Source organism: Scomber scombrus, chromosome 20, assembly GCF_963691925.1.
Source record: "Scomber scombrus chromosome 20, fScoSco1.1, whole genome shotgun sequence".
NCBI classification, from domain to species: domain Eukaryota; kingdom Metazoa; phylum Chordata; class Actinopteri; order Scombriformes; family Scombridae; genus Scomber; species Scomber scombrus.
In genome coordinates, this window is record NC_084989.1 from 10,188,764 (window position 1) to 10,209,107 (window position 20,344).

The 20,344-nt window shown below is 39.7% G+C and overlaps 1 protein-coding gene across 1 annotated transcript; it reads left to right on the plus strand.

The window, feature by feature from the left end:
* Positions 1-3,617: 3,617 nt before the first annotated feature.
* Positions 3,618-16,704, plus strand: dap (death-associated protein). Its single transcript, XM_062441377.1, has 4 exons — positions 3,618-3,823; positions 4,821-4,929; positions 11,281-11,323; positions 14,753-16,704. Exons 1-4 carry the CDS (start codon positions 3,769-3,771, stop codon positions 14,870-14,872), a joined length of 327 nt encoding a protein of 108 aa, XP_062297361.1. The 5' UTR covers positions 3,618-3,768; the 3' UTR covers positions 14,873-16,704.
* The last annotated feature ends 3,640 nt before the right edge of the window (positions 16,705-20,344 follow it).

Sequence of the window (20,344 nt, forward strand, 5' to 3'; positions counted from 1 at the left end):
ATTGGATACCACAATTCATCTTTTTTATCAACAGACTGTGTCCTGACCTGCGAGTGAACTCCTGGCCTTTTGATTGGTTGTCAACACCCTCCTCAGGGACACTAATGCCCTGGCAAGAGATTCTCGCAGTTTGAGGACAAATGTGATGCTGGGACCACCTCTCTACTGCCAAAAATCATTGCTCATCAGCAGTGTGTGTGTGTGTGTGTGTAAGAGGGGCAGCTAAACTCTTCAGCTTTGCAGTGACATTACTGGCCACATAAAATAGAAATTCTTGGAAATCAACTCATTGCATCTGTATTTTTAACACTTTTTGTTTCTGTATCTCAATAATTTCAATAATTCAAATGTTCTCGATCAAAAATGTCAAAAATGGTGTGTGTTGGTGTGTGTGTGTGTGTGTGTGTGTTTACTATGAGTGCGGTGAAATCACTTCTGTTCATGGTCTGAATGAAGAACGCAGCTGCCACTTCACACTGCAATTACGCCACTACGGAGTTTACGATTGCCCTGCATGCATTACTTTGACCACACACAAACACACACACACACACACACACACTGTAAACGTGTGACCACATATGTAAATACATGCACACACATCAGACTCATCACTCCTCACACATCAAGTACATTGCAGTATTTATTTATTTATTTTCATTTTAGATTAATGTGAAAACATACATGGACCCCCACCCTGACCCCACTCACCTAAACTATAAGCTAACACACCGCACAGTACAGAATAGAAATCTTTACACCATTTATTGCATCACTCACACCGCTCTGCATTCCATAAGTGTATGGATAGCTTTTTAAAAAAAAATGTATTCTCTCCTCTCCCTTGCCTTTAACGCCTCTAGGCTTTGCCTGCAATCCTCAGCTATGCCCAAGGACACTGTCATGTCAGCCAATTAATGAACCACTGTGGACTTATGGTGCAAAAACTGAAAGTAGGTGGTCACTAAGGTCACCACTGTCAGACACACACACACACACACACACACACACACACACACACACACACACACACACACACACACACACACACACACACACACACACACACACACACACACACACACACACCTACAGTAGCACAGTAGCTTACCCTCTGCTGGACTGTCTATTTTTCCTTTTATTGCTCATCCTGCTGTTTTGGCTCAAAGGTGGGAGATGGAAACAAGCTGCTTCATTAGAAGAGTTCTCTGCTTAATAAATGTTTTTAGAGGCTGTGTAGGTGGACAGCTCGAAGTTTTGTAGTGTGTGCTAATAATATTTAAAGAATTTATTAATTGGAAGTCAACTATTTTTATTCCCACAATTAACATTTATAAAATATTGAAGTTAGACAGTAGCTTGTGAGCTCAATTAGATATTTAAATATGTCATTTTCTGTCACAAAGCATTTAACATCCTTATACAGGTACATTTCATTTGTGAGTACAAGCACATTTCTTTATGAGCAGTCATTCCTATGTGACATAGACTGTGGGCCCACACGTGTTCTTACAGGATAGGTTCACAGTTTTTCAAGTTTGCCTTAGACCAACAGTCAGATGTCCATATGAACAGTGAAAGAGGTTTTCCCTCACTATAATCATTCCTCCTGTTAACACTGACTATTAAGATTCCCTTCAAATGTGCTTTCGGTGTAAGTGATGGGGACCAAGTGTGTTCACACAGCCATTTAAAAGTTAACGTGAAGCTTATATGAGGCTTCAGCAGTCTGAGTTAGTCCAGTGGATATCTGACATATTTACAGTCTTTTTAGCATCAAATTCCCTTTATGTATTTCCTCAGACAGTGTTTCCCAGTGGAAGTATAGTAACAAAAATAGAGACTTTGGCACTAAAAAGACTGTAACGTTGAAAGCTATCTACTTGATATGACTCATTTGGACGACTGAAGCTTCATATTAGCTTCAGATAAACTTTTAAATACACCAGGAGGACTGTGGATTATGGCCCAAATCACTTACATTGTATGAGGGATCTTCTAATGATCAGTCTGAACAGGAGGAATGATTATGGCAAGGAAAACATGTTTCAGTGTTTATTTGGGCATCTGACTGTTGTTTTGAGACAGACTTGAAAAATTGTGAACCCACCGTTTAAGTAGTACTGTTAAGTGTTTGTTTTTGTTTTTTCGCAATAGAATATATTATACTCAAACTAAATATGGGGAGATCAACTAGGATAGTTCAAATGTATAAACTGAAAATAAATACACAAATAACACTTAGGTTAATGAGTCACCTATTAAATATGTTTGTATGTATCTTTATTCTTATGCTTCCTTAAATCAGGGACATTTGAACTAATTTCCTCTTAAACGTGATGAATATTACAATCCATTAATACTCTTATGTGGATACAATTTCAAACAGGCCCTGTAAATGATTGTGAATTGATTAGCCTATTTTTTGTTTTTGTTTGTTTCCTTATGACATTTTAAGTCAATGTTAATGTTAATAATAATTACTGTTAAAAAAAAAAAAAAAAGTTCTGTTAACAACACGAACTTTGGCTTGTGAACACCAGTGATTTAAACTGTTGAAGAAGAAAGTGGGGGTGGCGTTTGCACTACAGTTGTAACAGATTTTGCTGCGCTACTGACGCCATTACGGCTCAACAGTTGGAACGGCGGAACCAGTGCAGAGCACTGTCTGTCAGATCCAACATGGCTGCCACAGTGTTACAGTTTCTTTAACATGATATTTTGCCTTGTAACGGGTTTTTTTCTGCCCTCAGACTCATAAATTCGTGGGAAATGTTGAATTTACAGTAAAACATTTATAAATTGTCCCCACTGCTGCCAAGTTGTAATACACCCAGGCCAGTGCAAAAATACATTTAAGTGCTGGCAAAAATCAGGTTAGAGTTAAGATTTTTTCCCACCCTTTTGTTTCTTTTCTTCTTTCTTTGTTCACATACAACAAGAAATGTCCATAAACCATTTTAAATCCAATAGCCTATATAGTCAATGTTATAAGCCTGTCTACAATTTAATTGGTGAACATTAAGTATTATATTTACAGTTTTGAATCATTTTGAGGTGTTTCACCTCACTATGTTTATTCCACTTCTTTTGGAAGATGGATTTTTCCAAATTCCAATTCATTAGACTATTTTACATGTGTCGATTTTGCACAGGCCCATCAAACAGCTCTTAGATGATCTTTTAAAATATTGTAGGTGAAATTTTCCATGCCACCCCTTGCTGTAAAGTCTGTCAGGAGGAATCATACGTATAACATTAATAATCTGAAGTTGTTTTTTGCTCACATTCAAACAAGTTTATACTGTATTTAGCCTATGCGCAGTTACACCGCGCCGTTTATTTGTATTTATGTGGATCCATTTACTCAATGATTTAAATTGCACTTTAGAACAAGAGCGGACATGTCCACCATCCTATTATACATTAAATATGTTGCCTGTAATAAGTGACACAGTTTATGTGGTCTTACAGTTCGAGATCCCCTAAATTTGTTTTAGGATTTTCTAGACCTAATACTTCTCAAATGCATACAGCACGTCACAAAAACGCCTCACGCTTGGCGTCAGCGCGCTGCGTACGTGCTTCAAACTCCTGAACGACGGCTGCAGGTGACGTCAGCGCGCACCGTTCCCAAACAATGCTCAGGAAAAGCCACGTTGACGATCTAGACTGAAGTGTAGTCCACATTTTGAGGCAGAATAAAGCAGCATTTGGTCTTTGGAAGCTTTGATTCCTTCTCGCTGCAGACTCCAGGTCAGAGAGGACATGTCGTCGCCGCCGAAGGAGAAAGTCGAAACCAAAGGGGGACATCTCCCTGCAGGTAAACCCTCCTTTCCTGTGCTGTTGTTTTTGAAAGCTTTCTATCAACCTGGAGGCCTTTGTTTTTGTGCAGTGTCTCATACCAAAAGAAAGAAACAAATCACATGATGAATCACATGTTGGTGCAGTCTCTAAAGTGGCAGATACCCAAGATTGACTGCGTGACTTTGCGGTCGAGATTCCATGCAGTGTAATCTGCCTTATCTCATTTTAGCACCTTTCCTTACTTCCTGTTAGACGTGAGATGTTGCGACATAAACACACCTGGTTATAAAGTAGCGATCGACTATGAACGCAGTTTAATTTGGAGCTTTTTAGTTACAATGTAGCGGAGAATGGCAGCTGGATGGCGATGACGTGGAGGTCATGAGCTCCAGCCTGGTGGATGTGGGCTAAAGAAAAGCAGATAAGGTATACGTGGACTTGAAGCGGTGTAGCAGGGCAGTGAGCCTCAGCAGCTGCAGGACTGATAACACAGTAAGATAACAGTTGCCCCTCGCACCCAACCTGTGATTATTGAGAGGCCCAAACAGGCTACTGCGTGTCAGTCTTTAACAAACATGCAGGTATATGTGAACACAGGATAGCATTACTGTTTCTGTAAACTGCCCCTCTGCAGTGAGGTCAGAGGTCAAGGTCCCCTGCAAAACAGCTGCATTGCAGCTGCTAAGGATTCTTGATCTAGGACACTTGGGCAGCTGCCTTTTTTTCCAAATCTTGGTCTTTTAGTTGAGGTCATGTTTAACTTGATGTGAAAATTGTGATTATGTGCAAATCAAACAAATAATACAAGTCCTTACTTCTCCTTAAGTGAATTATTACATCCCTGTGTCTTATTTCTGCAGTAGTTCAAACACAGTACTGCTTAAGTGCTTTGTTTTATATCAATATCTTTGTATTTTGTAAATGTTTTATATTGATCTTCTTGCATTGATTATTAGTGTCAGTTCATCTGAAAATCAATGTGTGTATGTGTTTCCTCCACGTGTGCATTGCAGTAAAGGCTGGAGGTATGAGGATAGTGCAAAAGCACCAGGTGGCTGCTGCTGCTGCTGCTGTCCCGGAACCGCCGCAGAAAGATGACGAAGAGGAGTACATCAGCAGCAGGTAACACACACACACACACACACACACACACACACACACACACACACACACACACACACACACACACACACACAAGCAGCCAAAGTTGCTCAGTAGTCTTCATTTGTAAGGCATGTGTAAACATGCAACCGTTAGTAGATTAAGAGACCGCCTGTGCAGTGTATGACTCCATGGTGATTTGTAAGTTGGTAATCACATACACAAACACACACCCTGCAAATAGTCAACTAAGCAATTTAGCTGCTTTGACTTTTCTATAAGGCAATACTGTAGGCAGTTTTGCGGCAGACTTGTTGTGTACTGTTGCCAGCTAATTCGGTAAACAACATAATTGCTGCATAATTACAGCATTAACTTGAGCAGCCCATTCAGCAGTCGCTATTGTTTGCTGTAAGCAGCCTTGGTGTGCATGTTTTACATCACGTTGGCTCTATTTCCGAGCAACAATTATTGTTCTGTTTCCATATTCGCATTTTCGGGTTTTGCTGCTTGAATGAATTGCTTGTAGTGAGGTCACTACGTTCTGCCATGGAGGTGGTGAAAGTTGTGTAAGTGTGTGTGTGTGTGTCTCTTTCCAGTCCCAGATATGTCTACTCAATATTCATGAAGGCCCGTCAGCTTTTTGCGTACAGGTGGCATTTTCACACTACATATCAGTCTGTGTGTGTGTGTGTGTGTGTGTGTGTGTGTGTGTGTGTGTGTGTGTGTGTGTGTGTGTGTGTGTGTGTGTGTGTGTGTGTGTGTGTGTGTGTGTGTTAATGACAGGTTGTAAATGAGAGCTGACACACACACATACACACACACACACACACACACACACACACACACACACACACACACACTAAATTATATATTGCATGTTCCTCATTCACCACGCTTTTTGTTTCTTTTTCCATTCCAGTGTTTGCTCAGTATTACAGCACGCAGTGTTTCCCTGTAATTCAGAGCAGGGATAGTATCAAGCCTATCTGTGGCATAAAGTCATTTCCCTTTGCTCCACTTTCCTTTGTGCCAAGAGGAGCGGCCATAATAGACTGAGCATTAAAGTGAAAAGTGAGGTCAAGAAAATTAGAGGTAAAAAGACAACAAAAAACATGCAGGCCTGGTTTATAGTCAAGGCCTACTTGAGAAAGAGAAAGAACACTCCAGACTACAAGAGAAACACTTGAGACTGACATTGGATTCATTTGTAGCAGACACTGGTCTGGGTGTGACGGCCATTCCAGCCCGTTGAATATGCGCTTCCTCATTTTTGAATGTTGCTTCAGAGGATATGGAGTCATATTAGTCATATTAGTGCTGCAAGTAACGATTATTTTCATCATCAGTTACCATTATTTTCTCAATCAATTAATGATTTTCAACAACATTATTTTATTTGGATACAGTAGTTGGAGTATTGGAAAATCTTGTGCTTACTGGTTTGTTTTGAATTTTGTAGTTTTCTGTTCATTGAAGTTATAGAAAAAGAGGGACAGATATTCTGCCTGATGTTTATGTTCTCCACTTTTTTTGTTGTGTTTTTGTTTTCTTCTGAGAAAAATATTAAATTCTGACATATTTTGACAATTTAGTAAAAGTTAAAGAAGTATTGCAACAGTTTAGTTACATTAATGAATAAGTAACTCGTGTGAATGTGCTGAATTGTATTTTTTCTTATCATATTGTGTAATAGGGAGATAGTGTTATAGATCATATCTATAACACTATCTCCCTATTACACAATATGATGAACATGCTGCAGATGCACAGTGTGGATAGTCTGTATAACCAGACCATACCAGATAACTTTGTCAAAAATGTTGAGATTTGATTATTTATATGTTTAGGACAAAATGAGATCAAACTTGTAGTTGACTTAAATGTATTACTTACACAGCTTTGTCTGAATGAACTTCACAGGAAACACAAAAAGGAACATTTGAATGGTATTATGAGGCCTTTTCTGGACAAATGTAGGTCATAAAAGGTCAGAAAATAGGGCTATAATTCCTAAGTTCATAAGTTCCTACAGCTGAAGATCATACATTAAAATGTCTCATTTTGTCCAACTATCAGTGTAACATCCAAAGAGCTGAGTAATCATATAAAACAGAGAAAAGTGGGAAATTCCCAAATTGGAGAAGCTAGAAACAGGGAGTGTTTGCGTTTTGTTTTGCTTGAAAAATGATTCACCAATTTCTAAAATAGTTACAGGGGTTATTTCCTGTCTATCATTTCAGCTCTAAATTAAATAAATACTGGATTCTTGTATCTGCATTCAAATTCCAAAGAAATGACTCCCAGCCGTACTATTTCCTTTATGACTTGTTTTGCAGCCTGATGAATGTGTTAAAATAAGTTGCACTGTTAGAGGAGCTGGATAAATGCAGACTCTGTAAATTCAATACATTTCAATACTTTTCCTTGTGTAAACTGGCTGCTTGTCTCCGCCGCAGCCGTACAGCTTTAGTATTTATGTCACTTAGTTTCTCCCAGATATTTCCTATTTGAGCTTGCAGTCAGAGAAGACGAATCATTACTTGGGCTGTGAAAATAAACTAGACAAATACTGCATTTTAATCACTGAGGAAACCCATTTTGAATCGCTGTTGGGCTTGATAAACTCCTCTTGGCCTGGCTGTGTAAACACAGCTCAACCATCCACCCATACAATGTTTATCTTTAACTAAAAATTACCTGTCAGAACATCCAAAAAAAAAAAAAAAGGAGTCTGAGTAACTGCGCTACATCAGGAAATACAGTCAGGGAAACTCTCTCACTCACACACTGCCTGTCCCTCTTTGTGTCACGCTGACGGACGTCTAGCAGGTGGCTACTGGGTAAATTTCGCATTAGTAGCAGCCAGTGAAGCGTTGTAGTCAGGGGAACACCTGCCGTACCCAATCTAGCCGAGATGGACAGATGGGGCAAAGAGAGAGAGATAGGTAGCTGGGAATATGGTGAAGAGGAGAGGGGAGGTATGCGATGGTGTGGGAAACAAGGGGTGCCAACCAAATGTAAAGGTTTTACAAAGTAGGAGAGGGAGTAATGGAAGTCAGAGGGGGGTAGCAATGTGTGGGATACAGGCAAAAAAGGGAGGCATAAGCCAGAGCAAACTGGTGACCCAGCGACGACCTCCTGCCCGCTAACTGTCATCTGAATGTTTTTTTTTTCTAATGCAGGAATAAATCTGCTGAACATTCAAGTAAATCCACCAGTGCTCTGAGTAAAAATGCAATGCTGCAGTGAGAGTTCGAGGAGCAGGAGGGAGGGAGACGTTAGCAAAGGAGCTAAGCACGCATTTCATCAGTCAACATGTTGCTTCTTATTAAAGCAAAATAGATGGAGCCGCTCACACATCATAAGCGCTTTTTGGACTATCGACCGCATGTGGAAAAATGACACACAGGCCTCGTGTCGGTTGCACTCGCCGCCCCTCTTACGTATTTTTGGTGAGAGGTGGATATGTTCCAGAGGCTCAGGAGAAGAGCGGGTGTTGCCTGACTAAATCACTGCACACACACACTGAGCGTAGGAACTGTGGTGAAATGTGCAGTAAGCTGACAGCTCATGGTGAAAAAAGTTGAAGGGAGAGAGAGCGAGGGAGAGAGAGAATGGAAGGAAAGAGGGGGAGGGAAGACAGGCAACAGGCATCAGTTCCTATAGCAACCACCACCTCGCCCACGGCAACAAACTTCCTGCTCTGTTGAAGCAGGGAGAGATGGGTGGGGTGGTGGTGGTGGATGATGGATGTTGAGGTGTGGCTTTACAGCTAAAGACAGAGAAGAATACACCATACAAATGGATTATTGCATATTCCACTCTTTGAATTATTAGTTAAAATTTGCATTTTGCATCTCCTTTTCTCTCTCCTCCTCCCTCGTTCTCCTCCTCATTTCCTTTAACTCTTCCCCTCGAGGCACAAAGGGACTCCTCTCCAGGATTCCTTACAGCTCTCTACTGCCCCCTGGAGGCTGTCATCATCTCTATCCTCGCAGCCCCAGCTCCTCCCTAGCAAACCAAAGCACAGCAGAGATATTTGTCACTTTTGGTTTCTCTCTTTGGCTTTGCATTCCATCCTACAGATAGACAGAATAGATGGAAACGTGTCAGCAGTGTAATCTTACAGCTAATGCAGCTGTGTGGTATCTACATGAATGTATCAGGCCTGCAGTAGGGCAGTGTTGCTAATCCGTGATTTAAAAAGTCTTAAACCGAGTGTCTGTCATCTGTTTAGTGTTTAGTGTTTAGTGTGACTAAAACCTGCCACTTGTGTCCATCTGCAGTATGTGACTAAACAGTATATATGTGTTAAGCTGCCAGTCAGGTGAGAAGATTACACTCTTGTCTATCTTTTTACACTTTTGGAGGACTCCAGTGCCTGTTAGCTCTCTGTCTTTCTGACAAGCTCACATCCCCTCACCCCTGTCTGTATGCCTGTCTAGACATGTCTTATCTGTCTGCCCTCTGTCTCTCCAGCCTTAATGTCCAGCTTCAGTAACAACATAACAACAGGCCAAGTTTGCTGCTAACACGCTTCAAATCCAATGCTGTCTTTTTTTCCCTCGTCCGTAGTAGTTTTTTCCCTTCCTTTTGCAGTCAATATTACAGGATTTATCCTGAGATTGCACAATGGAGGTAGTCACTGAATAGAATAGAGGTGTGACAAACCAGCATGAGGTGGATACCAGCCCACGCTATGTCAGTATGTGAATACATATCCAACTGAGTGTGCCTGTTCACCTCAGCCCCACTGTGCCCCACCTCTCAGCTTCAATTGAAACTGTCATACATACAATATGTCTTTGTAGCATGATGTAAACCTCAACTATAATGATGAACAAACATGTTTAGAGCATGCTTTTTTCAGCATTTTTCACAGTTTCTTTAGATTTTTCTTCATCTGTCATTTGCCATCTTTAGATGTATTCTCCATATGTTTCTCAAATGAGTCTATTTTAACTCTACTATCAAGCCAAATATAAGTTAGCCAGACCGCCTCAGCAGTAGCAGAGCATCATTTTTTTATTCTAACTTTTTTTTATAATCAGAATTCATTAAGGTTTTTAAACATATTATAGCAGAGCATTAATTGAAGTGAAGAACACTCTCGCTAACATGCCATGTTTAAATTAATTGAATGCTAATAGAGAATCTTTCACCCTCACATTTTTACAAGCGGAGAGTAAAGAATAATCAGTGAAATTCAACATATTCAGCCAAGTTGTTAACATTCTCATATGATAAGTAGCATAAAGCTGTCCAGTGCCAAGATGTTGATTGTGGAGATGGAGGTCAGCCAGATGTGTTGAGAATTCAGTCGTAGCAGTTAAATTCAATGTTATTAAAACAAAGTTGGATCACATAATGTTTAAAGTAAGCAGCAGATGTTTCAAATGTGAAATCCTTAAAGTGTTTAGATTCTGGCTGCTGAAGTTCATGTGAAACTTTTCATCTTTTTAAACATATTTAGGTTGTCAATGAGGTGCGTTGTAAGTTGGACATGCTCGCAGCCGCAGCTGATGTCTTTGAGTGGAGTTTTGAAGGTGGCTACCACAACTGTACTCTTTTGCCGGGGGTGACGATGCCGTTAAATTAGACGGCACTCGTTTGTCATGTCAAGGTCGATACTTACTCCTGGTTCCGCATTCCTCCTCCTCATCTTTTGCTCTGCCTCCATCCCTTCCCTTTTTCTTTATGTCTGAGTGAGTGCTCGCCTCCCTCTCCCGTCTCTCCTCGTCTCCTCTCCTCTAACACTATTATTATATAGGTATTTGGCTCTCTATGTCCTCCCTGCCCTATCGCCTCCCCTTGCCCCTCCTCCCCTCCTCCTCCATGCGCCCTGACCTGCCTTTACCCCTCATCCCGGGTTCTTTCCTCCACTTCTTTTTTTCCCTCTCCTTCTCCCTAAATCCTCTCCTTTGTTGTCCTCCTCCTCTATTACTCTTTTCCTTACATACTCCAGCTCTCTCCCACCTCTCTCCCTCCTCCCTCTCTCTTCTAATGCTTTCCATCCAGAAGCTGTGAGCCCCACTGTTTGGCCAGGATGAATGGGAGCTATTTAAGCTGCTGGCAGGTCCATCCGGTGTGTGTGTGTGTGTTAGAGAGAGAGAGACAGAGTGTGTGTTGCTGAGGATAAGACTGTGGGTGTTTTGACAACTTGGGATGTTCGTATTTTGGCTCTGTGTCACTTTTGGAGTTGTTGATGTCTCCAGATGTGGCCACAATGTGTATCAACTATAACCTTCTTTTTACCTCTACTGTCTGATTACATGAAACACACACAGACAATAAAACACAGGGCACAGACCCGACTGCATTATTATGAACTCTACAAATATTTTTTATCTCTCTCTTTCTCCTTTTTAGTCCACCAAAGGTCCCTGTGATTGTGTCTGGAGTGGTTACAAAGGTAAGTTACACATACGCAGACCACCAGTAGTGTTGAAATAAGCACTATAATGTGGTTTATATCTGGGACATGAGCTCTACAGGGAGAGGTAGAGGCTCAGTGCTGAGACAGAACAAGAGAGAAAATGTGAAAAAAGGAAGTGCAAGTGGAGGAGAAGAAAATGGGTATAGATTACAGAGGGTAGAGAAAAATTACATAAGTGATCCTAAATGTACTTAATTTTATCAAATGAATATGAATATATGAGCGTTATGGATGGCAGTCACGTAACCATGAAACAGATGGATCAGTGATTGGTTTGAAATTAAAAAAAAAACATGACAGACTAATTTATAATAATTGTTCATATGTCGGAATTTCTTCTAAGTCAAAAAAAGGAAAATATTAGCGCTTAAAATTGTCTGTGAAAATATATAATGTTCACACTCGTGCAAAAATGTATTTCACTTTTAATTTTTGACTCTTATCTGTCATTCTATTTATATTATGTATTATGTTCAATCTAATGACGTGTAGTGATATAATGCAGCTTAATACAGAAGCACCAAAAACTGCAGCTAAAAAGAAGGACCATAGAGTTGAATCAACACCTCGCTGACACAATCCTGACAAAAATGGAAGATTATAAGCTTCACAAAGGCCATTTCATTGCAGAAATGTTGGATTACATTATTGCCATAACAGCATCAGCCCCTGTGTGTGTGTATTTTTTTGTTTGGGCTTTTATGGCCTTGACCTGCCACTTTGAAAAGTGGGTCAAAGTCTGTGAAAAGCCATGTTTATTTATCACTGCCATCAAACCCAGAGGCTAGTACTGTGCAAAGCCTCAGAAAAGCCTTTCAGGAGCTAAGTGAAACACTTGAGTGTGTGTGTGTGTGTGTGTGTGTGTGTGTGTGTGTGTGTGTGTGTGTGTGTGTGTGTGTGTGTGTGTGTGTGTGTGTGTGTGTGTGTGTGTGTGTGTGTGTGTGTGTGTGTGTGTGTGTGTGTGTGTGTGTGTGTGTGTGTGTGTGTGTGTGTGTGTGTGTGTGTGTGTGTGTGTGTGTATTGTTGGTCTGTTGGGACTTTTATTTTTTTTCAGATTTGAAAAAATAAGATATCTCCTGGTCTCTTTTTCTTTGAATGGCAAAATGATTCAATTATAAAAGTTCTTTAGTCTCACAGAGTTAGGTGAACATTAGGGCTGCAACTAGCAAATATTTTCATTAGTGATTATTTTCTCAAATAATAGATACATTTTTTTGGTCTATGAAATGTCAGAAAATGGTGAAATTATTGGATGACAGAGCACCATGGTAGACGACTGTTTACAGCACATGCCACATAACCCTGGCTGTCATCCAACTGGGGACCTTTGCTGCATGTCATACCACTCCCTCCACCCCCTCCATCCCCTCCACCCCCTCCCTTGTTTCCTGTCTGCTTCTCCAATTTCAACTGTCAAATGGAGGCAAAATAAAAGCCAAAAACATATCTTAAAAAGTAAACCTACCAACCTAACAGATACCATATATTCATTAACTGTTAGAAACCAAACATATTATAAACATTTAAGAAGCTGGAATCAGAGAATTTTTCTTTTTAAATGACTCAAAACAATCTAGTGTCAAAACAGTTGCAGTTTCAGACCACATTTTGAAATTTTTGAGTCAAGTGACAGACACTCCAGCTTTACAATAAACCTGCAGACAAAGGCCCATATTTCTAAAAACCTTGAATTGAATCATGGAAAGACATTAAATGATCCCTTTATTTCCACATCCCACGTTTTCAAAAACGAAACATTCAAGACAAATTTGACTCAAAGTAAAAAGCACCTTACATCACAGTATTTTTCAGAATGGATATTTTAGCATTGCACTAAAATAGGTAAAAGGAGGAAGGAAATGTGCCTTGCCAATCACCATGACTACCAGTCACAGTGTATTGCAGATCTACAGTTAATTTGTTGCGTCTCCCCTCCATACCTCTGCATCAGTAGGACAGAGAAAGAGGAGAGAGAAGCTTTGAGAAGCTTTCAATAGAGGCGAGAGAAGCTTTGAGCTACAGAAGAAAAGAAAAGGGCAATTGGAGGTCAAATCCATCCATATCCTGCGCAGTTAGCTCTGGAATTGGCTTTAAATGAAAGAAACACACTCACACATACTGCAGAAGTTTTGTGCCCACCTATACAGCAGACGCACGCATGCAGGAAAGCAAGAGCACAGACGCATATACAGTACAAAACCAACACACACACACACACACACACACACACACACACACACGCACGCACACGCACATACAAGATTAGGGTCAAGTAAGGATGGGTTAGGGGAGTAAAGTTCAGCAAAAGGCTCAGACAGACAGCATTCTGTGTGTATTCACATGTGTGTATTTCTAGAGCGGTGATTAAATTGGTTATATAACTTTATCCACATGGACACGCTAAGAAATTGTATAAAGTATAGTATAGTATAAAGAGATCATGCATGTGGATATGATATTTATTATGAGCAATAATATTCATGTTAACATCTGGACAGATAAGATGCTATTAGCAAACTTAAACTGATATTAAAATCCAGTATTTTTGATAAAAGAATAAAAACCCTTCAATATTAATCCACTTAATCATGCTTATGGAAATGTAACATGTGTTTAATGGATGCTTTTCATAAATACTAGGGTGTGGGGACCAGTTACATGAGGGTGAACATGGGAAGAGAAAAACTGTAGCTTAAAGCAACAGCAATTGCAATGGGGATAAGGACCAGGTATACGGATGGAAAGAAACAAATCAACAAAGAAAGTCAGGAGGATAAAGAAGAAATTTCTCTTAGAATGATCAAATTCCTGTTTTAATCGGATTTAGAAGCGAGGCTGTTTATGGGTATTTTTCTTAGAATAAGAGATTGAGGTTGCAGAGCAGATGAGTGGGGATAGATGAGTGCTCCATACTGTACCCTTCACGCACTTTGGAGATTTCCTCATTACTATTATGATTATTGGAGAGGATGGATTAAAACAAGGGGCATAAAGTGCATATACTGTATGCATAAACAAACAAAACACCCAAGGTTAGATTACATAAACACTTTTAGGTAGCTCTAAGAGACAATATGTGTGAATACTGAATATTACTGTACACATTAGTATTGTGTTTACTGTACTGTTGTTTTCTCTTTTAATACTTACAAATGTATTACTCTTAGTTTGTCTGCAGTGATTTTACCAACATTTCTGGTAACAATTACATCACCATGCTACCATTTTATAACTTAAGACTTTGGCTCAAGTCCAATTAAGAGGCCTGATATGTATATGCTGTTTCAAGTCTATACATGCTAAGTCATTCAGGCTGCAATAACAGAAGAACTATACATGAACTACATTTGAGGTGTGTGTTGTACTCTTGTACTCTCCTGATGTGCTTTTTGACTGTCTTTTTAGGGTGATAAGGACTTCACCCCTGCAGCTGCCCAGGTGGCCCACCAGAAGCCCCAGCCTGGTATCCCCAAGCTGCCCTCCAACCAGCACATCAACCAGCACATCCACCAGCCTCGCAAGTGAGCCAGGCAGCCGCCAACTCCCTCCACCAGCCGGCCTTCCCAATGGAACACATAAGTTAAAGATGTTTCCCCACCAGGCGCAGATCTCCTCAAAATAATCACATTTAAATTTTGCTAGCCTGTTGCATTAATGTAAAGCAGCCTAATGCCAGTATGGCCATTGTAGAAGACCGAGTCTTTACACTCTTGCTGCATCGGTGCGCTTTTGGGTCCTCTCCTTAAGGTGGTATAGATGGTGGAGGGTCCTCTAAAATGGCTATTATTCTAAGTTTAAACATTAGTGGATAAACTGATCTGAGATCTGAGTCTGTTGGGGGAACTCTCACCCCGGTGATGTGCTGACCAGAACCACATCACCACAACCAGCCAATCACAGAAACCTATCAGTCAGGCTACCTAACCAACCGAATCACCTCATAGTGAGGAGCCTGAACTCCAGCCTTCTACCTATGATCTTCAGAGACCAAAAGAACCAATCAACAAATCAGGAGGAGGACACCGGTCTTACATCATCAACAGGAACCAAAAAAGAACACAGTGAGCAACTTCTAAATTGCAGAAATCAGTTCGATGTGAGAGAGACTTTTGCCAAATTGCACAGTTACAGCATGGATAAGACAAAGTAAAACTAGCCAATTATATGACAGCATTAACCAATAAGTAACCCAAAAGTTGAAGTTGAAGTTACTCAGAATATTGACATACGCATTCCATTTGTGAGATTTAGAAATGTAGTTATTGATCAGCTCTTAATTGAAATTGGTCCGTATGTTCAACCAGGGCAAGAAATTGTACATTTTCAATATATTTTTCGAAAGGCTAATACGGGGAGACGAAAAACATGACCCACCTTACTGTACTGACTCATTCAGCTACTTGATGCATGTTGTTAGTGTCACGGCTCAAAACAACCAGATGCAAAAGCTTTGCTAAAGCAAAAGCTAATATACCTTTTGGCCTAAAGCAAAATGCATTTAGATTTTGCTACAACCTCCTCCGATGTCAGAGCTTTTACCTTCATTTAACAGAGAGGCCACATTTGTTCCTGCCTCGTTTGAGCTGCAATGAAGTCTATCGTTCCCTAGCAATGTTAACTAATTTTTATGCAAACTCAACCTGCTTCATAGTAAAAATCTTCCAGCTGTGCCTCTTTGCTTGACATCTTCTGTTAGCTTTGAGTAGGGTTTTTTTGTCTATTTTATCTGCTACACATTAAAATCAACTGCAGTGAAAACATGTATCTAGAGCCATTTACTGTGAAGCAGCTGCAGGGTGCTTTGTGTTTGCATTAAAATTAGCTTTAACATCACAGGGGAGTAATGTACTTTATCAGAAGACGAACAAAGCCTGACTGGGATGAGCCACTCAAAGTGAGGCTCTGAACTGTAAGCTGAAGGTAAAAACATGAACATATTAGAAGAATAGCGCTGCTATTTCTACATTCCACAAAAGTGTTAACAGTTTCTGTTTTCTTCTATCAGGAATAGTGTCAGCCCCTAAAATGTAGATCCACAGTTCCCCAGGAATGATACATATCAACACTCACAGACACATGCACACACACACCACCCTTCTCCTTAATCACCCATCCCCTTACACTGAAGTGTAATTTGTTGCAACACTAATGTTCAGGTTTCCAGGAAAAAAATGAAATTTATCTTGCCAAGAAGGAATGATTTCCTTTGTTAATTTAATTAAGTTTAAAAGAGTTTTATTTTTGTTTGTCTCAGTTTTTTTTCTTGAGTAAATTGTTCAAATTGTACAAATCTTTAGTCATTGAGTGGACTTAGGTATTAGGTGTGGTTGTCATAGTAAATAAAGATATAGACTATCTTGAAATATCAAAACCTTGTTGTCTTGAGACTCATTTGAACCATTTGTCATGTAAAAAAAGAAGAAGGAAAAAAGGTTCTCATCTTGGTAACGGTTCTAATATTTTGCAAAGTTCAAACTAATCTTTCTTGATATGTTGTGTCCTGCACATCACCTTCACTTTTTTAGCATCCCATTGTGCATTAGCACTCTGCACTGAGGGATTAGGGCTCAGGTGTTGTTTTGAAATGAAACAGAAGCATCTTTCCAAGAACTGTCCGCTGTTTTTTTTCTTTTCCCCTTCAGCTCACACACAAACACACACACACACACACAAACACTGTGTGCACCAGGTGTTAGTGCATGTAATCCATTTTTACACAAGCATCTGCAACCAGGTGTTCTGTCAGCTCATGTTAGCCCAATAAAACACCCACTGCAGGCTTAGTTGGTACGAGGCTCTTTCAGGAAGCTGAAACTCCACATTAAAGCAGACAAAATCTCCTTGACTCTCCATGGTTGTATATAGTTCTCTCAAGGTGGCAGACCTCTCATCTGCTGCCACGTCTTATTAGACTGACTGGAAGGGCAGAATGAGAGTGAGTCACTGATGAAAAATGTATCATGCTACTCTGCTCAGGAATCTCTAGCTATGATAAATTCATCCACATCGAAGGTTCCAATTTTATTTATACATCTTAATAATTTTGGAAAGATTAATTTGTTTGATATGTTTTCTAGTCTATGAGCTAGTAAACATTAGATCATTAGTTGCAAAGATTGGCAACATAGAACACCCATGCTAGAAAATGCTGAAATACATTTTAAATATGTTGTGTCTGTCTAAATTTAAATGATTAAACATCAATTAAGAGATGTCTAGGTTTACTTCTCATGTCAGTGCATCATTTGTGGACTCTGACAGCTTTGCTCCAGCTGTTAAACACACAGCTGTTAGACATACACTGATGGGCTCAATCCACGGATCAACAAAAAACTCCAGCTGTGGGTTTATGTCTTGCTGTTTTATACTACAAGTACACAGCCGGCGTGCAAAATACTGCTTACTGTGTGGGTATATTCAGGAAGGTTATCCAAAGCTTCAATTACCTGTGTCAGCAGCTCAAAGAGGTTATCCATTTGTCAGAAATTAAAGGCTAAAAAACTGTTTTTTGTAGTTTCTCTTCCAACACCATAAAAACACTCAAGGTTACAGTTTAAGGCACTTTACTTTTTTTCAGCACCAAGTCTCTCTCATTTACAGGCACTTTATTACATCAACCCTGAGTATACACTGCCAGCTGTTGGCCATGTGGTCCCCAGGAAAATTAAAACTGGCTTTAGCTAGTTGAGACCGGTCATTTCTGTGATGGACTAGTCTGACAACCTTCCAGCGATGCTGACGTTTACTCAGTCAACAGGCAGAAGGGATGAAAAGGTATTTCAGTCGTTCAGGTCAGGACATTCTTGGATTTGTTCATGGCCATTTTGATAAGGCGGCTATGTTAAAATGTCAACGTTTGGCTCCAGTTTTGACAAAAACAAACCGCTTTTTTTAATGTTCTCAGCATTGCACAATACCATGGGTGGTACTCCTCAAACAGCACAATGACAAGATTTCATGTGAAACTAACCCATTTTCTGGTGTGTCGCTGTAGAGTAAGTAACATACAGTACTTTTATCAAGTTTTTGTTGCTCCTGGGAGAACTCTTTTTTTTGTAAGAGATCCACTCTCTGAAAAGTTTTTCTCAATTTTTTCTCAGTTCCTTTTTAGTTCACACATTGTAGATAACTCTTGTAGTGATTCACTTATGAGAAGCAATAATTTATTCATACATTTTTCAGCTTTTTAGAAATGGAAAATAATAAGGACCTACTTCAGCCTTGATTACATCAAGGTATCATTTCAAATAATAGTATTAAAAAATGAAAATTATACAAGAATGAGAAATTCAGTCATTCACTGAGACCAAACAGTTTGATCATATTTGTATGCAGCTATTGTTAATAGATAATACCTCAGAAATGTTTCATTACTATTTAATTCCCAAGAGAGGAACAAAATAATTGATTCTTTTAGTGTTTTTTTACATTAAGATTACTTGAATTAATTAAAAAATACTTTTCTTTTTTTCAGTATTTCAGTCAATAGCTCATTATTCAAAATGTATGAAATACCCTTTATCTTCATTTAAATGTTTTACCAAAACCAACCAGCAGAGGGCATCAGCTAAGGATTCCCCCCCAAAAAGTCTCGCTTAACAGAAGCACTCACACAGTACTGATCTGGAATCAGATCATCTGTCTAAATCCCAGCCTGTAGCACCACAAGATGACATAATAGCTGTTGTATGTATGAATGTATTGAATAATGTTATACTGGGTTTCTATGAGGGATTTGGGTCGGGATGAGGGTGGGAGGAGGAGGAGGGCGAGAGGGGAATTGCTGACCAAGCCTGTGGCGCTTCATAATCTCAAGTTACAATCTAAGCCAACAGCTGTTTCAGCTACAATGATGACCTAAATATTGTCTAATGCATTCAGGGCTAATAGGGTTGTCTCGCTCTCATTCACACACAGTGCAGTTCATTCCTCCACACTCTGAATAAAGTGAACTTGGGGTAGATGAATTGTCAACACACAAACCAATTAGCCTATTGTGCCCAGATAAGTCCTGACCAGAATTCAATAGACTGAAATCTCAATGAATACTTTCACCAGATCACAGAAATACTGCAGAAGCCTCCAATAAAAAATAAAAATGTTCAATAATAACTAACAAAACATTTAGAAATGTATTCATAAGCAGCAAACGTTAGATGCCTCATAACAAATTGCACACGTAGTAGACATCACTGGTTGTGACAATGCATTGCCAGCAGAAGCCATTTCACTGAAACATGTCCTTATGTTAAATATGTTAATCCTGCAGCCACTTAGAGTTTGTTAAATGTAGAGTTCAGTAAATGTGCAGTTTGCTCATCTTTTGTCGTGTTCAAATGACTTCCTCTGGGCAGTGTCTGAGCAGATTGCCACTCTGAAGTCAATGAAGTTTATTTGAAGAAATGATTTAGTTGCGCAGTGCCCTTGTAACCCCTTAGCAACTCATCACCATGTATATTAGACACACACTCTTGGATGGCACTTAAGCTGCAATCGCCGAGAGGAGTTAGGACCGTGAAATTGTGCTCTCAAAAAGCCCGACAATGTGCTTTCCCCGTGGCTCTGTGTGTTTAAACTCACAGCTTTTTTTTGCACCCCATTATTTTCATTGTTGTAATGTTAAAACAGGGAGCTGACCTCTTGCTCTATAATGGGTTGGCGGTTTTTTATCAGAGGGTCCATATGTTTAGGATTATTGCTTCAGTTCCTTCTGTCATGTTAACGGAGAACTGGTTTGGTTATTGAGTAAATTTTTTCCTGTCATTGTTAGCTGATGAAATGTTTTATGAAAACCAAGAAGGGAAGAAGAGCAAAAAAATCCTATTGGTTTAGAGCATCAATATTTGGCTTAATCACAACCACATCCAAAGTCACTGTTAGCAGAAGTGTTTATTTCTTTTACATCATTCATACCCTGTAAATGCCATCCTCCCATAAGGAATGCAAACACACATATAAGCGTCTCAGTCATTGCATGATAGTTTATAACCAATATAA